At 44.6% G+C, this 24,421-nt stretch overlaps 1 protein-coding gene across 2 annotated transcripts in view; it reads right to left on the minus strand.

The window, feature by feature from the left end:
- Positions 1-24,421, minus strand: part of RAPGEF5 (Rap guanine nucleotide exchange factor 5) — a 226,426-nt gene that overhangs the window by 33,403 nt on the left and 168,602 nt on the right. Inside the window, exons 12-19 of one of the 2 annotated variants that reach the window (XM_084791558.1) lie at positions 16,878-16,956; positions 12,164-12,308; positions 10,991-11,088; positions 9,557-9,586; positions 8,678-8,708; positions 7,745-7,823; positions 5,306-5,455; positions 1,106-1,203 (exon numbers count right to left, since the gene is read on the minus strand). In XM_084791558.1, coding sequence (XP_084647684.1) covers positions 1,106-1,203; positions 5,306-5,455; positions 7,745-7,823; positions 8,678-8,708; positions 9,557-9,586; positions 10,991-11,088; positions 12,164-12,308; positions 16,878-16,956 — 710 coding nt within the window. The remainder of the gene's footprint in view (positions 1-1,105; positions 1,204-5,305; positions 5,456-7,744; positions 7,824-8,677; positions 8,709-9,556; positions 9,587-10,990; positions 11,089-12,163; positions 12,309-16,877; positions 16,957-24,421) is intronic. The other variant, XM_084791559.1, reaches the window with a different exon arrangement.

Raw genomic sequence — 24,421 nt, forward strand, 5'->3', positions numbered from 1 at the left:
CTGTTCCCAGTAAGAGTATTGAAAAAAGGACAAGGCTTATTCTGAAGAAAAAAATAAATGCTGTGGGTAGCACGCCATTTTGGAACTTTGTGAAAAGGGTTCCTACTTAAAAAAGAAAACCCAGAACCTAACTACAGCAGATCTCTGTTGGTGAAAGCCTGCGGGCGGCCTCCCGTGCTCCAGAGGATGCAGTGCTGTGTCAGAGCCACTGGCACATTCTTACAGATTCTGCGGTGCTGGGGTAGGGGAGCCAAGGCTTCTCGGGATCGAGTGCTAGGATAGCAAAAGACAGTGGCATGGAGTCCAGGAGAGGGTACTGGGTGATGGCGGAATCACAGGTTAACCTGGGGTCTTGTCCTAAGCTGGTGCAGCAAACGCCAGAGGGCGGGATGGAGCCTCAGTCCTCTCAGAACAGGGCACCCACTTATCCCGCCGTGACATCACCCAGGCCCACGTTAAGACTCTCTGAGAGGCACTGGGGATGTGGCTAGAGTGTGGGTTCTTCTTAGGAGCGAACCCACAAAAGCGGCATTTCAGACTGTTTACTTTCACGGGCACGACTGAAATCAAACTCACTGTCTACAAAAAGTCTTGCGGAGTACCTACATTGCCCCTTAGCCATAATTGTTTTAAAGCTCATGTGAGAGTGACCTGAACGGCAGCTTTATTTATATTTTTTTCAAAACCTTCCTCTTGAGAGACGCCTGCTGTTCTTCCCGACTCATCTCAGGAAAGGCTGAAAGGCCACCTTTCTCTGAGGACACGGGGACATTCTAAAGGACAGGCTCTTTCCCTCTCCATCCACCTGGGCCTATCTCTCAGCCCCAAGACCACACAGCTCCCCAAAAGAAGAAAGAGACCAAATCAAGATTCCAAGGGGCAGGGAGTCACTACTTCAAATACTTCATAACCGAGCAGAGTGGGGCTGCTCTTAGGGAGGCTAACTCCGTAAGTCAGGCCTCTGATTGGCAAAAGCCAGGTCACGTGGCAGCTGACCCGTGCCTTCGACAGGAAATAGCTTTCTTTCTTTCTTTTTCACTATAAAGCATGAAAATATTGTCGAGTCTGACACTTGTATTTCAAGTGCAAGCATAAAAGTCCTTACCAGGGTGTCAGCCAGATCTTTCCGGTAGACATGTATCCGGCCAGATGCCTCCAGGGATTTGGAAATGGCTAAGTCATTTGGCTGAAGCTCATGTTTCTCTTTATTAAAAAAGAAAGAAGAGAGAGAGAGAGAGAGAGGGAGGGAGGGAGGGAGGGGGGGAGGGCGAGAGAGAGAGAGAGAGAGAGAGAGAGAGAGAGAGAGAGAGAGAGAGAGAGAGAGAGAGAGAGAATTAGAAACACAAGTAAGGCCACGGGCTACACACCATGAGTGAACCTTGCCCAGGAAAAATATTTAAAAGGATGTACACAGACCTTAAGTCAGTTCATTTTTGCACATTTCAGTGTGATGTTAGGAATGTCACCACCCAAGCCGTCACAGTGTGGCCCTCCTGAGCTACGCAGGGTAGTTTACGCTAGACAGCAAAATTTACTCAGTTCGAAACAGCCAGGACAGTCCATACATCAGCAGTTATATATATCATGCACACTCGCTCCCGTACTCACACGAGTAACTAGTCCTATATGTGACTCTGTAGTTGATTTCACTACAGGCACCTGCTCCCTTTTTGTTTACATGTCATGTCTAATTGGTTATATGACACCTCATTGTACCATCATTTAATCATTCCTCTACTGTTGGACATTTAATGGTTTCCTTTTCTACAAAAATTTGGTCCTATAAATTAATATATATTAAGTACTAGCACAGGGCCTGGCACATCACAGAGTCTTGATAAATGGACCTATTATTTCAGCAGCCACAACACACATAGCTGAAGCCAACATCCTTGCACATAAATCCTTATTGGCTACATGCGCGAGCTTTTAAAGACAGACTTCCCAGTACAAAGCTGCACTCTGCCAAACTGCTTACCAGTTCCCTTTTCAGAGAGTAAATCCACGTGTTTCCCTAAAGTCAGATATAAAGCTTGTAGGATGAACACACCTATTATTATTTTGGGGACGTCTCCTTTACATGCAAGTCAAAGGCTGACCCCTGATTAGGTTCTGGCTACTTATGAGGCTGGATGCTCCTTAGAGACCACTATTTTATCTCCTTATTACAGAGCGTTTTGAGTCTAGGTTTTCCTCTACCACACGATGACGCCTCCTTCCACAGATGAACACCTTCCCCACGCCACAGCGTGCACACGAGGCTAAAGCAACAGTGAGATTTATCCTGTGGCAGCACAGCCCACTTCTCCCGAGGTGGCACCAAGCTACTGGGATGAATGGGAGCCATACCTTTTTCTAGGTAATTTTAAGCGCCAGATTTTGTTTTGAACATTTCTGGTTAATACAGGGTGAATAAATGATCATCTAATCTATTCCCAATTGGGTCAGCGTTATAAAGATTAATAACACTGTAATGGTAGGCTGTTAACACAGGTAGTAAACAGTCCAAAATATCTGAAGCCTGAAGTCCTTTCAAGTCAGCTACCAAACAAAAAACAAAAAACAAACAAACAAAAAAACAAATGAAAACAAAACAAAACAAAAACCCAAAGATTAAAATTAAGCTTTAGCTTCTAAAATAAAAATGAGTAGGCTGCTATGACATCATCTTGGGCACAGAGGTTAAATATCTAGAAACTGAGGCTGGAGAGATGGCACAGAGGTTAAGAGAGCACTGACTGCTCTTCCAAAGGTCCTGAGTTCAATTCCCACCACCCACATAGTGGCTCACAACATCTACAATGAGACCTGGTGTCCTATTCTGGCCTGCAGGTGTACAGGCAGGCAGAACACTGTACACATAATAAGTAAATAAATCTTTAAAAAATCTAGAAACCTGTTGAAGCTGCAAGAATGGTTGATGCCTCTTTCAAAAAAAGCTTATGAAACATCAACAAATTCTTTAAACTTTTCTCAGAAGCAGAATGAAATAAAAACCAGGTCACGGTGCTCGCATGAAGCTGCCAACACTGTATATGAGGTAATCTGCAATTAGAGCAAGGGCTATAGTAAGCCCCGCCTCTCACCCCAATGTAAACATTATATTTTTTAAAGACTTATTTATTTATTATTGTGTATAAAGTGCTCTGCCTGCATGTACACCTGTGGGCTAGAGGAGGGCATCAGATCACATTACAGATGGTTGTGAGCCACCATGTGGGTACTGGGGAATTGAACTCAGGACCTCTGGAAAAGCAGTCAGTGCTCTTAACTGCTAAGCCATCTCGCCTGCCCACATTGTTGTTTTAAGGATGGTAAAATTCAGGGAAGAAAGTTCTTCACAGACCACTGCACCACTGACCAGTCTAGAAAACCAACCCACCAACTGACCAGCAACACCCACTCAGTGGGTGGAAAACTATTTCACATTGCCAAACCTATGGATAATTTGAGATAAGCTATTATTTTTAGTGATGACAGTCAAAGGACCTGCACACAGCAGACTACCACTGCCTACCCTGATAAAACTGACTCAACAGGATGTGAAAATGACATTTCCCAGTCATCTGGTAGATACGTTGTAAGAAAAAGACACTTTTTAGTTTTTAGATCCTCACATGGCTCTGGGCTGGCTTGAGTCCGCTCCCAACGTGACATGGACCTTAGTTGTGTTGTGGAGTTCACTTGAATGCCTGCCTTTTCTCAAACCTTCTGTTGGAATGGGGACCCAGGGGCTGTTCTCTGCAGTAGTACTATCTTGAGAGGAAAATGATGATTTTTGATGAGGCTTAATATTACTTATACTCATTTAGTGTTTTGGCCATTTAAAATATGTCATACATGTGCCATATCTACCTGAAATACATTACTAAACCCCAAAGCTTTTGAGGACACGCCTTCCTCAGTTCACTAGCTGCTCCCATCCTCGGGGGTGCTTTCCCTCTGTTGATGAACTGTTCCTATTTCTTTCCTCTGCTTTGAGATTTTGTTCATTTAAAAATTTTTATTTTACATGTATGAATGCTTCTCTGCACGCACAACAGTGTGCCGTGTGCATGCGGTATCCCAGGAGGCCAGAAGAGGGAGGCGAGCCCCTGGGACTGGTCGTAAGCTAGGAACGGAACCCGCGTCCTCTGCGACACACTCTCTTAGCGGTTGAGCCATTTCCCTAGCTCCCATCTGTTACTTAACAAACAAACCTCAGACTACATTTCCTTACTAAAGTTCGTGGGGGCCCACGCGCTTTGCAAAGCTTTGCTTTTATTTCCCAGTCGTAATCTGGGGTTAAGACGGTTTTCTAGGTACTCAACCCAGAGCCTCATATACACTAGACCTAGGTTCCACCAGTGAGCTGCACCCTCAGCCCTGGACGGTGTTTTGTTAGGCTGTACAGTGAGAGGTCTGGGAAAGGAAGGACTCTGTTAGGCTTATGAAGAACGGCTTTTTTCTTTTTTTCATGTGTTAATAACTGACCTGTCAAACTATTTGGCCTGCCTGTGATAAGGGAAGCAAGAGCAATGCTTTAACCTCACATGCGTTCTGACTCCATCTCTCCTTTTAGAACAAATACTGAGGGCAAATGGAAATGCGCTGTCTCTGCTTCCCTCCCCTACACACCCCACTGGTTGATACTAGTTAGTATAGCATTTCCTTTTTAGCTGCCGAACGCTCACTTTTTCGCCCCTTCAGGGTTAATGAGATATTAAATAAAGGTTGTAAACCCAGAAGGGAGCCAGTGATGTGACACTGTGATCTGACAGACTCCAGCGAAACAAGGAGGCTTGTCCAGGCTGCACCACCGATCAATGGTGTCAGCCTGTCATCTGCATGGTCTGGGAGGATGAACAAGGCCTTGCTCGCCACATGCACCTGAGAGAGCCCTGCCTCGCCAGCTGTGGCTGGTTTTACAGTCTCCCACTTCCAACAGAGACTGAATCCTCAGCCAGCGAGATGGCTAGGTCAAGGCCACCCCTCCCCCCCATGGTAATTTAATCCTCTAACACTTTCTGAAGTTAATTTAAATACGAAAAATGGAAGGCTTATCTAATGTAAAAAGCGCAAAAAGGTCTTTCATACAGTTCAAAACACTGGCACTGTCTTCCTGCTCAATTCTGAGGGAGGAAATTCAATGCCCAGCCATACCCGCTGTTGTCATGGGAACACCTCTGGTAGGCACCTCTCCTTGTTACTGTGGTCATCCAGCTGCAGGCAGAAAAAAAGAGGGGCAGCGCGCCTGCTCTAGAAAATGTCAACTCCCTTCTGGTGGAGATCCAGCGGAAGATTAACATTCAAGAAAGTAACTTACCTCCCGAGAATGTGACGGCCACCAGAGCCAGATCCTCTTCGGCTCGCTCCAGCTTCTCAGCCACGACCTTCAGGACCTCCCGGGCTGTACTGGAAACCTTCGCCTTCACACTGACGTAGGAGTGCTCTGTTATATACACGTGGCAAAAAACTGCAGAGGTCAAAAGAACAGTTTGTAATCAGAGAACTGTGACCGTGAGGGGCAGACTTTTTAATCAAGGTGTCTGCCTTGCTGCTGTTTTACGTGTAAAGTGTGTGCGGCTAGATGCATTTAGGACACAGTGTGTGAGGGCCCAGCCTGTCATCCTCAGCTTGCAAATACAGGAGCCCAGTGACCACACAGGAGCAGCTGACTGGCTTCCCATACTGCACAGTAGCATGTGCCTGTGACAGACTGTCTGGCTAGAGGACACTGGGAGCCACGCTCCACAGACTGTACTTTTGAACTCCCAAAGCAGCATATTAAAATGTCTTAACACATAAATTTTTATTTTACACTCCATTGCAGGACAGTCTCTGTGGCGCAATCAAGGGCTGCACGCTTGCGGTTAGAACTCTCGTAAGCTTATCTGAAAGCCCGTCATTTGCCTTGGGGTTTGTGTGCGCGCGCGTGCAGCTTTCTCAGTCGTTTGAGAATGGCCCTCCAGCCCTGACCCGGATCGAAGCGCTGACAGGTTTTAAGCATAGGTCATATTTCTAGCCTTCTAAAGTTTCTCCTTGTTTGCGGTGCTACTAGTGCTACTAGTGATTAGTAGGGTGCTGTCAATGCCAAGACGGATGGGTCCTGGGAAAACATCTTCCTTATGATTTGCATAGTCGAGCTTTCCTTAGCATATAAACATTAGAGGTTTTTGTTGTTGTTGTTGTTTGTTTCTTTTGCTAAACATGCAGTAATATACTTAGACATTCTATTCTATAGTTTCTCAAAAACAAGCAAGGTGTGTGTGTGGGAGGGCGGGGCTATAGCTCTTAGAGAAAGTTTATATGCTATTTAAATGGCATCGCAAAACTAAACCCAGGGCTAGGTTTCCAGACATGTAAAGGCAACAAGACAGAGTAAGCTGCTGCTACTGAGCCTCAAACACACACAGTCCCTGTGCTGGGATCGTGACAGTCTTTGCTTTGGCTGGGTTGCTCAAAATGGGGACTTTAAGCAAAGATCCAGTCTATAAACTCCTAGATGGGAGGTCCAGTTTATCCCTTGCTCAGTAACTGATGAACAAGGAGAGGTGGGGGGGGGGATAGAGGGGGGCATTCGGGGGTGGGGGGTGGGGGGTGGGGGGTGGGGGGGCTTGCAATCCTTAGTCTCTTTGTAGCTCAGCTTAGCAAACTCCACAGTTCAATTATAAGAGAAACAGACAAGGAAGGTCAAGGATTAGCGAATTAGGAGGTAACTTAATTGCATTCTCTCTTTCATTGGGGGCAGATGACAGCTAACAGGGTACAACAGAAAGCCTTCTGCCAGAGGCACTAGACAAGGTGCCACAGGACATTTTATTTTGGTGACACTCTGAGCGGCAGCATGTGGAGAAAGGTGAGCGGAAACCTTCTGAAGGGCATTTCAGTTCCCTGACCCTCTGCCTGCCACTCACTCAGCCTTTACCTCGACAGGGAGCCTCTCCACCACGGGGGCTCTGCTCTAACAGTCTCCTAGAAGCACCTTCGGGTTGCTGCCGAGGACTCTCCCTCATACTTGGGGAAGGCCCCACCCCTGTGGGACATCAGGCGTCCTACCCGGCACGGCACACTGACGGAGCACACCCTGGGTACTCGGCAGACTGACCAGCCTCAGGATAAGTTCTCCCATCCTCCTTCTGTAGATTTTCTTTTCCAACCCTCAGGGATGGACTCTTCTTTGGGGGCCCTTCTAGCCAATCCTGAACCTTGGGCCATGGGTAGCCAGATCCAGGACGAAGGTTCAAGAAAGAAAAAGCTGAGCTTCCAGCATGTTGTATACCCTGCTGCGGAGCCCAAGAGGGCCCAGCGCACACATCCCTGCTGTTGCTTCACACATTAAGAACATGACGGGTCCTGGGCTGGAGAGATGGCTCTGCCATTAAGAGCACTCTGGCTGCTCTTCCAGAGGTCCTGAGTTCAATTCCCAGCAACCACATGGTGGCTCACAACCACCTATAATGTGATCTGGGTCCCTCTTCTGGTGTGCAGGTGTACATGCAGGAAGAATACTGTATATGTAATAAAGAAATAAACCTTAAAAAATAAAATAAAAATTAAAAAAAAAAAAAAAGAACATGACGGGTCCTTAACAGAACAGTGCAGTACCTAACAGAACTAACGCCTACACCAAGAAAGAAAAGCCATGCCATCTGATGTCAACATTCCTGCCAAAGAGGAATGTTGGCCAGGAATGGCAGCGGCAGACAGGACATGTTCCTGCAGGAGGACAGCGGGCAGCCCTCTTCCACAAGCTTTTACTCACTTTCCTCTGTCTCGGCCACTGTCCCTCTGTGCTGCAGCCAGTTCTCCTTAAGACTGAATTGGTGAAAAAGGGCTTTATTCTGTGAAAGGGAAGAAAGAGGACAATGAACAAGCGCACGTTTGCCCTTTCGAAAGTCACAGCTGTTTACAACGTGTTCCAAAAGAGATGGCCGACTTTAAAAAAAAACAACAAATCTTAGAGAAACAAGGATGAAGTTGCTTCAACTAGCACACCTAGACGTAGAGACTCCCAGTCTCAGTGTGGAGGTTAGCCAGGGCCAGTAGGAGGCACAAGGTCCCTGGCTCTAGTCAGAGCGTGTGGCCTGAGGAGACTTCAGGCAGACACTCTCTCCATGCCGCCCTGAGCCCTGAGACACAGCTGCGCAGTCTCAGCTCCTGACTTCTCACAGTTTGCACAGAGCTGTGTGAGGTCACCTCACACTCCTGCCACTGGTTATGTTGGCTCCCCACCTTCTGCCCTCCCCTGACCAATGCCCTCATCAAGTTCAGTGGAAACACAACACACTTGTGTCCTCTCTCTTGTCATGTTCAAAGAGTGACATTCCTCAGAAAACTTCTGCTCTCTGAGTGAGGAAAATCCTTCAGTTCAGATTCTTATTTGGATTTAGAGGGGGGACACGCACGGTTTAAAATTCAACATTTCATCAATTTGGAAACAGAAGGCACCTTTTTTTGCCTTTAAAAATGCACCACAAAATATGTACATTGTCAAAAAGTCAAGGGTCCACATGCAAATAGGCCTGAATCAAGGCAAGGCAGGAAAGTGCAGGCTAGATGCATGCCTGGATCTCACTCCATGAGACTTGGGCAATAGTCACTTTAATTACAAGGAAATGCCAAGTCAGGCAGGGCAAGCTCTCTGAGCCAGATCCACACCCCCCCCTTCACTGCCAACATAAAAGCATTTGCCTACCTTCCTTTGTGGTGAATATTCATCAACAGTGCTACAAAGAAAAAGGTAAGATATGAGACTCTTTCCAGGAACGCTGTAGAGAATTTCATTCTTTAAAGAAAGATAAAAACAGAACCAGTGAGACAAATCAGCAAGTAAAGGTGCTAACTGCCTGGTCTGATGACCCGGGTCCCATCCCCACAATCTACAGAGTGGATTGAGAGGACTGGCCCGAAAAGCTGTCCTCTGACCTCTGAGCACTCCCTCTGTGCGCTGGTTTTGGTCGGTGTGACAACTGGGAACACAGAGTCGTAAGGGAGGATTTGCCTCCACCAGACCGGCCTGTTGGCACTCAGATGGGGCATTTTTTATTATCCGTGTCTGATGTGGGTGGTGCCACCACCCCTGGGCGAATGGTCCAGAGTTGTAGAGGAAAGCGAACTGTGCAAGTCATGAGGAACAAGCCGGTCAGCAGCACCCTCGAGATCTCTACACTAGTTCCTGCCTTGGTTTTCCTAAATGACGGGCTGTAATCTGAAGCCAAACAAGACCTCTACGTTGCTTTTTGTCAAGTGTTTTATAACAGCAACAGGGAATCAAACTAGAACACCACAGCATACCTACACAACCAAGTAAATGGATGAATGAGTAAATAAATAAGTAGAAAGAAAGAAATGTCATTAAAAACATTGGGACAAAACCAGTGGTTGTGTGTCTACAGTCTCTGCACTCAGAGGTGGAGCAGAGGCAGGCCAGTAGCGTGCCTGGACTATAGAGCCAGACTACCTCAAAAACAAAATAAAAAGACAAAGCACCCTATTTATTAATCTATCACGCATTACACACTGGACAGTGCACTCCAACTTTCAAGTGAACAAGGAGGGAAAAAAAAAAAGCTACCTGTTGACTGTATGTACTGCGCTTTCTACCCTAGAGAAAGAAAGTAAAGCTAATTACTGAGAGGAACCCTAGGTTTGTCAGCCTATAGGAACGCATCTCCGTAAGTAGACAGCATGCGTGCTCTTTTCCTCCCCCTGCCCTGCTTGAAAAGCAGTATGGATTAACAGGAGAGATAATAGATTTTGGGGGGCAGCATCTTCCAGATAGCTGAGTAACGGATTCAGCATCATGCCTGCTCTGTAAAGCAGCGCCGAGGACACTCTGATGTTCACCAGGTGCCTATCTGACCGCTGACCCTGTATCACCGAGTGCCTCTGGCAGCCAGCTATCCACTCTGAAGAGAGCTGCACGTGGCTATTCTCACACTCCATCAGGCTAGCCATCAATCACGGTACCCACTGTATCCTCAGAAAGTGACACACCCTCTGTCCATGGGGGTGGGTGGGGGGGAATGTAGTGAGCACAACACTGTGGCCCAAGTCCCAATCTAAAATGAAAAGACATCCTGTAGTCTTATACCAAATAAGCAAGCCGCCCACTCCTTTTCTGTGTGCCTGTGTTGCAGGGGGGAGGGGGAGATGACCCTCAGCTTGCGTTTGCTAACTCCGAGCCTCACCTCCAGCCCAACCCTATCTTAATACAGTTTCCTCTTTCAATTTGCTATTCCCATTATAATGTAAAAATTTTAATGGAATGTATGAGATTTCAGCGATACGGTTAATGTATTTAACTGCACTAATCCAGGCATTAAGGTTTTCTAACTGTAAGAGGTCTGCCTTGTAGTACAGAGCCACATCTAAGAGAGAGAATAACTATCACAGTGTATGTTTATCTTTCTTTCCTCTTTTGATTAAATTTATAATTTCACATCAATATCAGGATATCCATATTTAATGTGACACAGACTGTGACCACCATAGTTTATCGCAATCGTTTCTAAAACGGTGTCTGATTTCTAAACATGCAGTTCTGACAACTGAGATGAAGGTGTACGCACGATCAGTTTGCTTCTTTAAGACTGACCTATGTATATCTTTTACTGGCAATGGGGACCCCCCCTTTACCACAGGCCTTAAATCTCAAAGGCCTGAACTCACATTTCTTGAGACACGCACTCGTTGTTGCTGAGGTTTTAAATGTGCCTCTAGCTTGACAGTGCGCTTGCTTCACGCGACTAAGAACCTCGGAACTGAACAAAGACTTGGTGCTCTCATTTACCATAATTAATAGAGCGGCAGTTAAGACCCAGTAAATCCAGGGTAAGATTCACAAGTGCTACTTAGGGGACAGCAGCTTGAGGAATTGGTTTTCTCCAATCTCTCTTAACGGATAAGGAAACCTCACAGACCTCATAACGTACTGAGGCCGTGAAATTCTCTGTGACTCACTGTCCGGCGGATGTGCATGGCAGCCCCAAATCCTTACGATACTCACTGGCGGCGATGCATTCCAAGCATCTTCTGGAATTCTTTCAGCTCTTTTTCAAGAACCGGATACTCGTAGACATCATCTAGTACATTCCTGTACATGGTCTGTGGAGAGGGGGGAGGGGACACAAACGGCAGCACACGTTCAGTATGTGAACAGCCCTGAGTTAAACCCCAGTGTCACTGTCAAGAATAAAGGCTCGGGGAATGGTTATCTTGTTCCGGGAAGTAAGGTGGAATCCAGGGCAGGTAGGAGTTTCATTTTAGCCGCTCAGCCCCCTGGCACTGCACTCAGGTTGCTTTTGAGGGATGTCTGTAGGGGAGCCTGAAAACAGACTTCCTACTTGGCTACCGAGGGGAGCCTGAAAACAGACTTCCTACTTGGCTACTAGAGACTCCCACGAGTAGCTTAGATCTCAAAACAGAATGCCTGCATGAATACTTGGGAGGGAGACATGTTCAAATAACCAGCGGGTTTGAAGAATAACATGAGTCACGGATGAGCTTTTCACTGGGCATCTAAAAGGTATCAGAACGTGGAATTCCATGTCATTTCCTCGGTGACAGGCAGAGCCAGCTTAGGTATTTATCTGTCCTAAGGCAGACCTCCTGCTAAAATCCCACTCTACTCTCTCTCTGCACTGACTTGTACATCCAATACAGTGGTCAAGGAAATCAAACTCTAGTCCAGAGCACTGTTTGTGGTAAGTAAATACACACCGTAAACCGTCAGCATTGAGATAAACCGGTTTACATAGGTGTCTTTCAGATTGTTACTGATCTCAAAGTATATTGTCAAATATCTATCTCAAACATAGTATTTAAAGTTCATATAATATATGTGATTAAGATGATTTTAAATGCTTATCTAGGTTCTATTTGCCTAATAGGTATTGTTAGTTTAATATTATCATAAATCTAACATTAAAGGACATCAAATCTTAAAATACATTTTTGGCTTACCTTTTAAAATTAATTTACGATAAAAATTCCAATGATTTAAATAAATCATCCAAAAATTTCCACTCACAGTTTTTCATAACATATTTAATAATTTTAAGAGGCAGTTCCTACTTATATAGAGGTATCAGAAGATAGAATGAACTTACACCTAAAAGAGCATATGGCTGAAAATAAAGCCAATCGCTTGGCACCAGAGCACCTGGAAGCGCCTGCGTACCTTTAGGAACACTTTTGAATGCTCATCTTCCTGTAGCCAGTCTTTGTACAGTGAGATCCACTGGGAAACCAGATGTAAGACCTTGCGCTTTCGGCACGGGACATCTGAGTTTTCTTCTTCCCCTTGGTGCCGCTTAGCAGAATAGGTGCACACGGTTAAGAAAGAACAGCGCGTCGTTGAAACACAAAATATGAAAAGGTCCGCTTGGTCTAGTTTTCACAAAATAGGCTAAAGGCTCTTTTCCGAAGAATTCAAAACAGCATAAAGGCAAAAGAACAGAGCCTGAGTGTGGGGGGGCTGGAGGTGTGCTGCGAAAAGGATGAAAGGGAGCCCAGGATGAAGGAAGCACGCTCGGCGGACGCTGCGCGGCTGAGGGCCGGGCTGTCACACTGGCAGCTGTGTGGAACTAAGGTTACTTTGAAGTGACACCAGGCGCCCACTGGTGTCGAGAGAGAGGGGCCCCCCACCCCAGAAGATGCGGTAAATACTACTTCACCAAGGAAAGCCAACAGGAAAAGCCTGGAGTCTTTGATCTCCAGAAATTCATATTTTATAAAAACCAGTTGCTCCCGAGGCTGCCCCAGGTGGGCGCAGCTGTCTTGAACACACTTCTGACTGCCCCCCATGCCCACACCTACGCATCTGCCTGAAGGAAGAACCAGATTAATGTGCCAAGACGCAGGTAAAAAGGGCCCCTGATTTTCACCTTCATCAGTGTAAATTGTAAACAAACCAGGGGACGGGGCTGAGTGCTCCAGCAAACAGTTAAATAAATGATCAGATGTTCATTAAATAAGTTACACAGCAGCCATAGCAACGGGGTCCAGTAAGAAGCACGTGTATTGAGATGAACAGTTCCAGTATATTGCTGAGCACAAAAACAAACAAACAAAACAACTGGCAGCATTATCTACTTGGGTTAATGCTTGCTGACATCAATATTTTAATTACCTGGAAAGTCATATCGATGGTTAACAGTGGCTTTTCAATGAAGTGATATTTGAGAACATCTGAATCATTTTACTGATAAATATTGCCTACCTTGTATATAATGACTTTGTGTTAACTACATCATTAAAATAGCTTCAAAGTAAAAAGTTTAAGTGACTAGGAATGACACAAGACTCAGCATCATCTAAACTCATCTATTCCTTTTTTTCTGCAAAAATGGTCATCTCAGCCTCTCTTCCTCTTTCCCTTTGTCAGAACTGCAGCCCAGGCCAGCCTCGACTTTCCACTCTCTGGCCCCCACCTCCCAGGAGCTGGCATTGCAGGCACACCCCCCCCATTCCCAGCTGCTGGCTGTCCTGATCGTGTGGAAACCTAACAGGACACAGAAAGCACTGGGGGACGGCTCATCAAGATTGCTATCTGCTAATGCCGCTGAACAGCTGCAAAACAAAAATGGGTTGTAAGTATGTAAAAACCAGATGTTGTAAATATGCAAAAACCATGACCCAGTCACCTTCTCCCTATCCTGCAAGAATGTGCTGTGGCTACCTTTAAGGCTGCTTGTGAAATGCAACCAGTCAAACAAACAACAACAAAATATGCCCTGTTAAAGCGTCTATTTCCTTTAGTGTTTTTCTTTTCTTCCTTTTTATTTTATTTTATTTTTTTATTTTTTGTCTTCTCGAAACAGGGTTTCTCTGTGTTGCCTTGACTGTCCTGGGCTCTCTTTCTAGACCAGGCTGGCATTGAACTCACAGCGATTCTCCTGTCTCTGCCTCCCTACTGCTGGGATTACAGTCTTTCTTTCTTTTTTTTTTTTAAAGGATTTATTTTATTTTTATGTATATGAGTGCTCTATTTGCATGTACAACCTGCATGCCAGAGGAGGGCATTAGAGGGTATATAGGTGGTTGTGAGCCACCATGTGGTTGCTGGGAATTGAACTCAGGACCTCTGTAAGAGCAGACAGTGCTCTTAACCACTGAGCCATCTCTCCAGCCACCTACTTTTTTTTTTCTTAAAAGGCAAAGATACAGGTTAATTCTGTCTTATTTCTGTTTGCACGTGTGTCCTTTTTCTTTTTCAACAATGCCCAGTAAGGAAGACAGCCAGTTGAGAAACATCAACAGTTTTTATCTCTTTTCTAGTGAACATCCGAGTTCCTCATCCATACGCCATATTTACGTTTCATGGCTACACGTCAGTGCAATAAAGCAATTTCAAGACGAGGGTTCAATCACTATTTCCAGTTTATAGTTATTGATATTTATTTTCCTAACCTCACATTCCTGCAATCTCTACCTACACCTAATCTATATCTACCTTGTAGGACACTTACTGATTAAATCTGCATCTGTGCTGCTCTGCTTTGCTATGACCGGATATAAGTTCCTTTGTGTCTGTGCTCAGGCTTAATCATACTGATCTATAAATGCGGTAGTGGGGGGGAGGGGGGAAGGCCACGGGCGAGCTGCAGGTTCATTGTAATGCACTGAATATTAGCTGGTCCAGGCTACGAGCTTAAATAATATGCTTTCCTATGATGAGAGCTGAAAGACATTCAATCCTATTACAATGAAAATATCTGTATATCCAAGCACTCTAAAATGGTTCCAATCTATAAACAGGGTTTAAAAACCACAGGAAAAACAAACAAACACGAATGACTTAGGTCACTCTTTAGCGGTGGAATATGGAGGGGATCTTCATTAAGACTAGACCAACACTGATGGCATTTGGTGCAGATGTCAAGAGTTTTTGACTTTGGCTTGTGTGATTTCACAGATGGCAAGAAAGAAAAACGGCTTTGCAGAAAGACCTGCCACTTAAAATGTCTTCTATTTCATGGACTTTGGTAGTAAAAAAGGTTGCAAAAATAACTAAAATTTCATATAAAATGTCCTAGTCAAAGTCTAAGGAGACGCTCAGACAGTCTTTGGAAACACTCGCAAGGTCACTAAATTATTAAGTGGTAATAAAAATATTAGAATCGTAGCTGAAGACAATAGTAGGAAGAAGACAATAGTGTGAAGGCGTCTGGTTTGTGATAGGACACAGTTCTTGTGGCTAATGGGTGATAATTGCTTTAAAGTAGGTAAGCATTAAAGATGTGGGTAAAATTAGCTCACAGATTTTTTTTTCCAAAATACATCTCAAGGAGAAACTTAAAAACATAATTATTGCTGATTTTTGTTTGAAAGGACTCAACTTAGAAACTATTGAGAAAAATTTGCAAATTGTTCAAATTTTCCAAATTCAAAACTAGCGTTTCAGGATCAGCTTTATGTGTCTACAGTCTTGCTCAGTCAGGTGCAGTAAAGCACCAAAATGGTTCACATATACTGATATGCCATTTCTAGTTCATATACATATACCAGTATGTAAACACGTTTGTTGTCTGTGTGAGCGCACGCATAGGTGGAGGTCAGAGGTCAGCCCTGAACGGCACTCCTTAGGCAGCATCTACTCTTTTGTTTGAGGCAAGGTCTCTCGCAGGACAGACTTACCAAGGAGCCTCCCACCATGCTTAGCACTTTTTGCTTTGGTTCTGGAGACTAAACGCAAATCCTCAAGCCTTACCGAGCCATCTTTTAGCCCCGCCTTCCTTTTGAGACAACTGTCTAGGTCCAAGCTGGCCTTGGACTCAGTGAGCTTCCTGACTCAGCCTTCTGAGTGCTGGGGTCACAGTTATGTGCCACCAAGTCTGGGTCAGTCATGTGTTTTTCAAGAGAATTTTTATTTCAAATACTTTATGGAGTTTTAAGGCATTCTTTCAGGCAGGAAAAATGCAGTATAGTTGGGAGACATATAACAATTATTTAACAGGAATTTTAAATGGCTATTATCATTAGGTTTTAATAAACTCTTTGGCATAGCCCATTTTCTTAAACATTTTATGGATTGAAACGGAGTATGTAGTTTGGGCTAATAAAAGCAGTAAAGTTTTTATTAAATGCTTAAAGGCTATATCATCAATTTTATTACTATTAGCAATGAAATTAAGTAACCAAATTAATTTATTTGCTTTTAAGACTCTTCTCTAAGCATGATGAGGCAAGGAGCCCTGGTGCAGATGTCTAGCCAGCTTATGTGGGCTTATGGCCTAATTTAATGTAGCATCTCTCTGGTTACTGAGTAAAACTATACGGCTTTCTTAGCTGGCAATTAACCTTTTAATCCCATCTGATACCTGAGGAAAGTATCCAGTGAGTGGCAACATCCCCAAAAGATGCCAACTGCACCCAGAGATGACAGTAGACTTCCACAAGGGAGAACAGCTCCGGTGTCCAGGGGCACTGTCCCAGAAATATGACATAATACACACACACACACACACACACACACACACACACACACACACACACACACAACCTCGAGGTTTTCTAGCACAAGAAGTCTGACTCCTGTAAGAATATTTTTTGTTTGTTACTGTCAGTCCTCTTGGCCTGCTGACTTGGGTTTACCCTGAGGGCGATTTTACCTCCAGCTCCCTAAGCAACCGTGAGAAGCCGTTATAAAGCAACATAACACAAACAGTACGCGTTGCCCACAGAACAGGATGTAAAGGCGTCAGCAATGCCCTCCCCACGGGCCCCGCCTCCTCTGTCTCATTCCACCTTTGCCTAGGACATCACTACATTAATATTTAACACATCCACCCTCCACTGTGGGTTGAGTAAATTAAGAAAGGCAGTTAATTCCTAACGTGGGGCATCTGTCTGGGAGGAAGCCAGCACAGCATCCGGACGTTAATGAAGGATATTGTCTTAGCAGCGCCTGGCACAGGTCGTCGGTGGTCATGAAGACAGTGTACGTGAGAAGGAAGTCATCGAGCAGCGTCTCTGCAAAGGAGGGAAACAAGTACAATCTGAGCCAAGAAAGGACGAGAAGGCACCCAAATAGCATCCATCGCAATACCACAATGAGTGATGGGGGCTAGAGCAAAACTCTACCCATAAACTCACTGTTTATTAAAGATAAGCTGTGAAAAATTCTTTACACAGAATGCTTCAGACACTGAAGTCTTTTATTTTCCCTAATAAACCTTTCTCAATATGCAATTCTTATCTTATTCCACTCACTTGCATCTGAGAGTAGAGGTGTTTATGAAAAGCCAGTGCATAAATAACGCGCTTTTAAAAAAAATGAAGTTGCTAAGGCTTCTGAAGCAAACCATCCCAGTTGCACAGGGAACGAAGCCTTCGTGTTTTGATAAAGTAAGACTTTCTAAAGCCATTTGCTCTCATGTAAGACACGAATACGGATAATAAAACCCACACAAGATAGACATCAGGTCCCAAGGCCGCTCACTTTCACCTTTCAAATCTATCTATTCGAAGTCAGTTCAGTGGTAGATAAACTGCTAGCTTAGTACCACAAAAAAGGAAGTCAGGAAAATGATGCAAGATTTTCTTACTATTATGGTGAAGAGAGGCTGACCCAAATCCAGTGAAAATTGGGAGCAATTCTAACCTAAAAAACCAACATGCTTCTTCCCAATTCCATTTGTAATTTCATAGTTGTAGTTAATATACAAAATAATAGATTTCACTATGACACTTTTATGCACACTGATCACCGCAGTTTGTTCATTTTGCTCCCTTACTTCCAGAGACCCCACCCACAGCCTCTGATTCCCTTTTGTTCCCACCTGTGTTTTAAGTGTCCTTTGAAAAGCTGACTCATGATACGGGGCTGCAAAAAAACCCAGCTAAACCCTGACCGCAACACCAGTTCAGAACCGCAGAATTTCCACAGTAACAGGTCGTATGTGAAATGTCAAGATGCTTCCCACGGGGATCCCTGCCGAGTCTCCTTGGTCCTCACTTTACAACACGATTTAACTTCTTATCTTTTACATTGTGAACAGCGCATCTTTAGATGTACGGAACAGTTAATAAATCGAGCAGTAGCGGCACACGCTTTTAATCCATCCTAGCACTCGGGAGGCAAGGGACGGCGGATCTCTTCGAGTTCGAGGCCAGAGTGTCTGCAGTGTGAGCTACAGGACAGCCAAGGCTACAGCAGAGAAACCCCGTCTTGAAAACAACAAGAAGAAGCCCAAACAGTAATAAACTATGAAGGTTAACGACACTGTGTATAGATGGGAGACTGATGTCACTTGCAGCTACATAAATCAGACGGTGGATTATCGACCTATGACTAGACGAGGGCGCTTGCTTCCGGTATCTGATATGTGAGAACCCAGGGGGGCGGAGCTTTGAACCAAGACCCAGCCCTCTTCAGACACTGACTCGGTCTCAAACTTCCCAGCCTTCAAAACTGTGGCAAATAAGCAGCTTTATATTTTGAGAACTACTCGGTACGTGTGGTATTTTTGTGAGAGTGGTTTGACCTAGGGCAAGTAATAGCTTATGCTGTCCAAGATCTACACTTAATAAGTGTCTAGGTCTAACTAACTGCCCCGCACATAGCTCTCAGCTCTGTAGAGACAGAACGAAATAAAAATCCCCACAATTTAGGTACATATGATTTAGTTACATTTGCTCTAAAAAAAAAAAATGACCAATGCAAACAATTAGGTTGTATCCACAAAAACAAATCCCACTCAAATAAGACGGCAGCGTAGTCCAGCATCGGCCACAAGGTTGTTTCTAGTTTTAACTTGGTTACAGAATATGGCAAGATAATTCTGCTTTACATTAGGCACTGGCTTGCAGACAGTCATGTTTAAAAGGTTGCACGTGTGTGTGTGTGTGTGTGTGTGTGTGTGTGTGTGTGCGCGCATGCAGGAGGCAAGAGAAGCTCCGAACCAATGAACCGAACAGCCTAAGTTCTTAGAGATTAGTAATTATGAGAGATGTAGGGCTATACAGTGACTTCTATTACAGCTTTAAAAATATCTGAAGCAAAAAAAAAAAAAAATCAACTATGTGCATGATACCTAAAAATCTGTGGTAATTTGGGAATGCTTCTGAAAGCTAACATTTTGGAATACTTTCCCCGTACATAGTAAAATTATGCTAAATGTGATTGATGAAAGTTCTGTTACAGTATTTGTTTTTGTGTTATGTGTGTGCGTGTTTGGCTTGGCCATGTGCGTGTGCATCATGTGTGCCTGGTGCCTGTAGAGGGCAGAAGAAGCTGTTGGATGGCCTGGAACCAGAAATATGAAAGTAGTGAGCTCCCTTGTGTGTGCTGGAAACCAACGCCTGGCCCACTGCAGGACTAGTGGGTCCTAAGGTCTTCAGCGACCTTACAGGTCGGAGCCACCAATGCTCAGAAAGCACCAGGCAGTTGCATCGGGGACTCCAAATGCTCGACTTTAAAATGCCTGATGTGACAGACAAGTCGAGGCAGCCTCACACTCAGCTGGAGCTAACAAGGTAGGGATGATTCTCTAATCAAGATTTACTCCATTAGCAGCTGAGATTAACAAGACCAGCATTAACTTCCACATAAGCCTCCATCCCGTGCCCTCGGAGTAAGCGGCCTTAGCGACTGTGAGTCTGGTTGGATGGGGCAGCCCACTTGGCATTCTACTCAATAGATCAGCTCACATATCACACAACAGTCTGTGAGAAGCCTTGGCCCAGAAATGCTTATTTCCCCCTAAGCTACAACCATATTTAATATTCAACATCTTTTACCTAATTATCTGTCATAGAAATATTAATTAAAAGAAAAACAATGAGGCCGAATAAAAACATCTCCAGTTAAAATTCTAATGATCAGAACGCTGAACAATCCCGATAAACAGGCCAGATCCCAACCCGCCCGAGTTTCTGTGGTGCTCTGAGAGGCCCGCTCCACATAGCCAGCTTTCCTTCTTTCTTCTGCTGCAAAGATTCTGAAATGTTATTGAGTGACGACCATAGGAATAAAAACTATAATCAAAATGATGTACTTCATACAAAAGCTCATTTTATTTATATCAGCCATGCTTCAAAAACGTCTGCCCCCACTGGTGTTTAGAGATTTCTTTTAGAGCCGCAACGGCTGTGTGAATGACTCCCCAAAGACTATTAGCCAACAATAGCTACTTAGAATGACTACCAAATCCACCAGCATCTGTATTAAAGCGAGGTAATTATCTATTATATTACATAGTGCTTAATTAATAGCAATTTAAGACCATAGGCAGAGAAGCACTTTTGTATTCATAAAAGCATCTTTCATTTAAACAAATTCATAGTTGCTTTATACCCTCACGCTCCGATATTCATTTTTTATTTCTAGCTGAATTCCTAGGTGTCAGCACACAAAGAAAACTATTCTTTAGGATTTGAGTCATTGAATCTAATCCTGAGATCTTGGCTCATCACATAACTCTTGGGGAAGATCCTAGGCCTGCTACCAGGAAAAAAAAAAGGTCTTATTAGGTAGGGTTCTGGGGACTGAATCCACGCCCTCATGCAGGCTAAGCATGCACTCTACACTCCAAGTTAACACACACAAAGAACATTTAAGGTAGCTTTTCGAACCTCGCTGATGTTTGTATGTGGAGACAGGGTCTCACACGGCCCAGGCTGGCCTGACACTCAAGCCCTTGAGCCCTGATCTATCTCCTACCGAAATCTCCCAAGCACCAGGATCTACAGACACGTATGACCACGCCCAGCTGCTGCTTCAATTTTCTCTTCATACCATAAAAGTGACATTCAAATAACCATTAACACTGGGGGTGAAAAGAAATACGGCTTTAAGTACTATAACTCAGTAAGTATGCATTCAAATCCACAGCCTTTACACAGAGGGCTCTAAAACCCAGGCCTCTCATGACATTTACCGACATGACACAGGCTTTTCCTATCACCTACCACTATTTAAAATATTAAGGCATAGCTGGGCGGGCACTCAGGAGGCAGCGTCAGGCAGACCTCTGTAAGTTTGAGGCCAGACTGGTCTACGTAGGGAGTTCCAGGAAAACTAAGGCTACATAGTGAGATTCTGTCTCAAAACCACTTCTTAACAACACCAACAAAAATGAGCTCCTACATCTAAAAAGCAAACAAACAAACAAACGAACCTGACACTGATAAATTTGCCAAGAATCTGAGACTGGACAGGACCCGGGCCTAGGTAAAAAGCTACTACCATTACTCTGCTAAAGGAACACAGCAGTAAAATGACTGTCAAGGGCACGCTGCTATCTACACCCACAGGCCAGTGCCTCGCTCGGAGCTCACCAGAAGAAGCTTCTTCTTGCAGTGTATAGAAATTAACACCGACTCACAACTAGACAATGTGCAGAGACTCGGAGACTTTAAGGAGCAGTCAAGTCCTAAGTGAGACATTTTCATCAAACCTGTCTCCTCAAGGCTTAATGAGCCAGGGGTGACAGCTGACTCCGAGGAACCTGCCCTTCAGACACAACAGGACTGACACACACGTCAGTGTACAGACCAGGCACAAGGCCTGCACAGTGCAAGCCAAAAGGGGTCCCAGCACTGAGACGGGGTCATGCACATGGGGGCTCACCCCTAAACGAGAAGCTGTTTGCAAACGAAACCAGGTACTGGGTGGCAAAGGGAAACCAGTTCCCTCCAGTGGAGTCTCGCTGAGTGACCACGCTGCAGGGCAGGCCCTGTGCCTAGCAGTAGTTGACCAGCATGAAACAAACTCAATGGTGTTTTTGTGGACTTTCCGTTTCTTTTTGCTTTGCATTGGCAATTTTTGCTCTTACTGGTCTTTTGCTTGTTTCATTTATTTTTATGTGGTTTTTTTTTTTTTGTTTTTTGAGAAAGAGGAACATAATTTGGGTGGGTAAGGAGGTGGGGAGGATGTTGGAGACAGGGAAACATAGTCAAAATATACTGCATAAAAACGTTCAATTTAAAAAATAAATAATTAAGGCACATGAAATCACTTGTCTAGTTTGACTTGATCTTACGTAGATCTGTTTTCTTTTATGCAACAATGAGCATAGTTTTTCATTTTCATGTCAACTGCAGCCCACTGACTTCTGCAACAGAAATATTTTTTTGAGTCTCTCCAAGTTGTATGGCAGGGGTGTGGAAGGGCACTAAGAGGTTTGCTAAGACCTTTTTTAAAAATAGGGTTGTTATGCAAATATAATCAAAATAATGAAATGGATCTAAGCATTACCCAAAGGGTTAAGCTTTCTATTTTTGTGTGAAAAATATAAAAGAAACCAAAACCCAGCCCACCTGAAACACTAACATGAGGTGGTTAAGGTTACTTAGGAACAATTACAGAAATTCACCTCAGTTGTTTTCAGTCCTTAGGGGCAGAATGCACTGCGACAATGAAAGCACACATCTGTCCAGTGAGTTGTGAAGCAAGCAACGAAAGCCTCTGACAGAAAGCTGCGACCACACCACTTCACTGAAGTGTGTGACTGAGAATACCCAGTGCTCTGCACTGACTCACATTCCTTGAAGCACTGCTTAGCACACCTGTTCAACATCATTTCTACTTCAGGAACAGTTGACTTTAAATAAAGCACTATAAAATACACCTTACTTTAGCCTTTATTATTTATTTATTATTTATATTATTTTCAAGACAGGGCTTCTCTGTGTAACAGAGCCGTGGCTCTCTTGGAGTCACTTTGTAGACCAGGCTGGCCTCAAACTCACAGGGATCCTCCTGCCTCTGCCTCCCAAGTGTTGGGATTAAATTTCCCTCTCTGCCCTTCTTCCCCACCCCTAGCCCTAGCTTTGGTTTCAAGGAGCTAAGCTTTGAATTTGAAAGACCTTGATTCTGGTCCTGGAACATTACAGCTTACCATTATTTTTTTCATAGGTACTGCCAAAATGCATGTTGTAATTTGCTTAGGCATAAGTTTAAAACACACACACACACACACACACACACACACACACACACACACACCAACCTTGAGGCATTGGTCAATGCCATTACAATCAGGACTCTTTTCTGATTCTTCACATGACTTCACATACAGCTGATCAATGGCTTTTAAATTATCCAACTCCTGCCTACTTTTATAATTTCCCCTAAATTTTGACTTTAGGTATGTGTTGCTCAGGAGAGCGTGAACACACACACACACACTCACTCACACACACACACAAATGTTCATTTATTTAATGATGTTTATAAAATAAACCAGGCTGAAGAGATGGCTCAGCCATGAAAGGCTAGGTTCACAACCAAGATATATAGCAAGCCTCCCGTTAGCTGGGCAGTGGTGGTGCACGCCTTTAATCCCAGCACTTGGGAGGAGGAGGAAGGAGGATCGCTGCAAATTTAAGACCAGCCAGGTCTATAGAGTGAGTTCAAGGACAGCCAGGGCTACATGAAGATACCCCATCTAAAAAAAGAAAAAAGAAAAAAAAAAAAAAACCAGTCACCTCTTTTAAAGACAGAGACTCACTACAGACAGGGCTTAGGTTTTCAAATAACCAAGTATACTTAGTATACTTTAAGTTGTAAAACTGCTAAGGAACCCCACGTTTCTTCCTCTGGGAAGAAATGAAGTGAATAGAATTATTTTTTTGTTCTTAGCTACTGCCACCAAACACAGGGCCTTTAGGAGTGTTTCCAGAACAGGGCAGAAGGGAGCACATGGAGCCCCGCCCCCTCCTTCTTCAGACTGGAGCACAGTGTATCCTATAACCCCAGGACTCGGAAGCAGGAGGGTGGAAGTGATTTCCGGGACCGGCCTGGGCTACATATAGTACTATACGGACTTGTGGGTTTGTGAGCCTTCAACTGGGACACAGTAGTGAATAGTACCAGACAGTATGGTCTAATTTAAAGTAAACCTAGAAATGTAGGTCAGAGCTGGCTCCTGGTGGGCCTTAGAGACTAGCCTAGGAAGCCCAGGGCTCCTTCCTCAGGGAAAGAGCTACATGGGCTACAAAGAGGCCTCTGAGGCAAAGAGTGCCAAGGAAGTTTCTGGTGGCTTGAGTCAGCCACATCAGGACTGTCATAGTGGAGAGAGGGGAGAGTTTAGTTGCCCTCTATAAACTATGGCATTTGGGTTTCTTAGGGTAACCCAAGGAAACCTGTTAGGCGAAAGCATCAAAGCCAGGAGCCTGAGTGAGCTACAGGAACAGGAGCCTAGCAAAGAGGAAGCCTGGGGCTAATGTGAATTCTTAGGCAGGGTCGTGGAAGACAAGCTTGTGGCCTAGGGCTGGGCAGGGTGGGTTTTCATGTGTGGGCTCCGATAGGCTCCTGGATGGGCTGTGGGCGGGGCCGGGCAGGGTGGTTTTCATGTGCGGGCTCTGATAGGCCCCTGGATGGGCTGTGGGCAGGGCTGGGCAGGGTGGGTTTTCATGTGCGGGCTCTGATAGGCCTCTGGATGGGCTGTGGGCGGGGCTGGGCAGGCGTCCTCACAAGTAGGCTCTGCTCACA

Source organism: Acomys minous (assembly GCF_964271855.1).
Source record: "Acomys minous genome assembly, chromosome: 8".
In the NCBI taxonomy this organism is placed as follows: Eukaryota; Metazoa; Chordata; class Mammalia; order Rodentia; family Muridae; genus Acomys; species Acomys minous.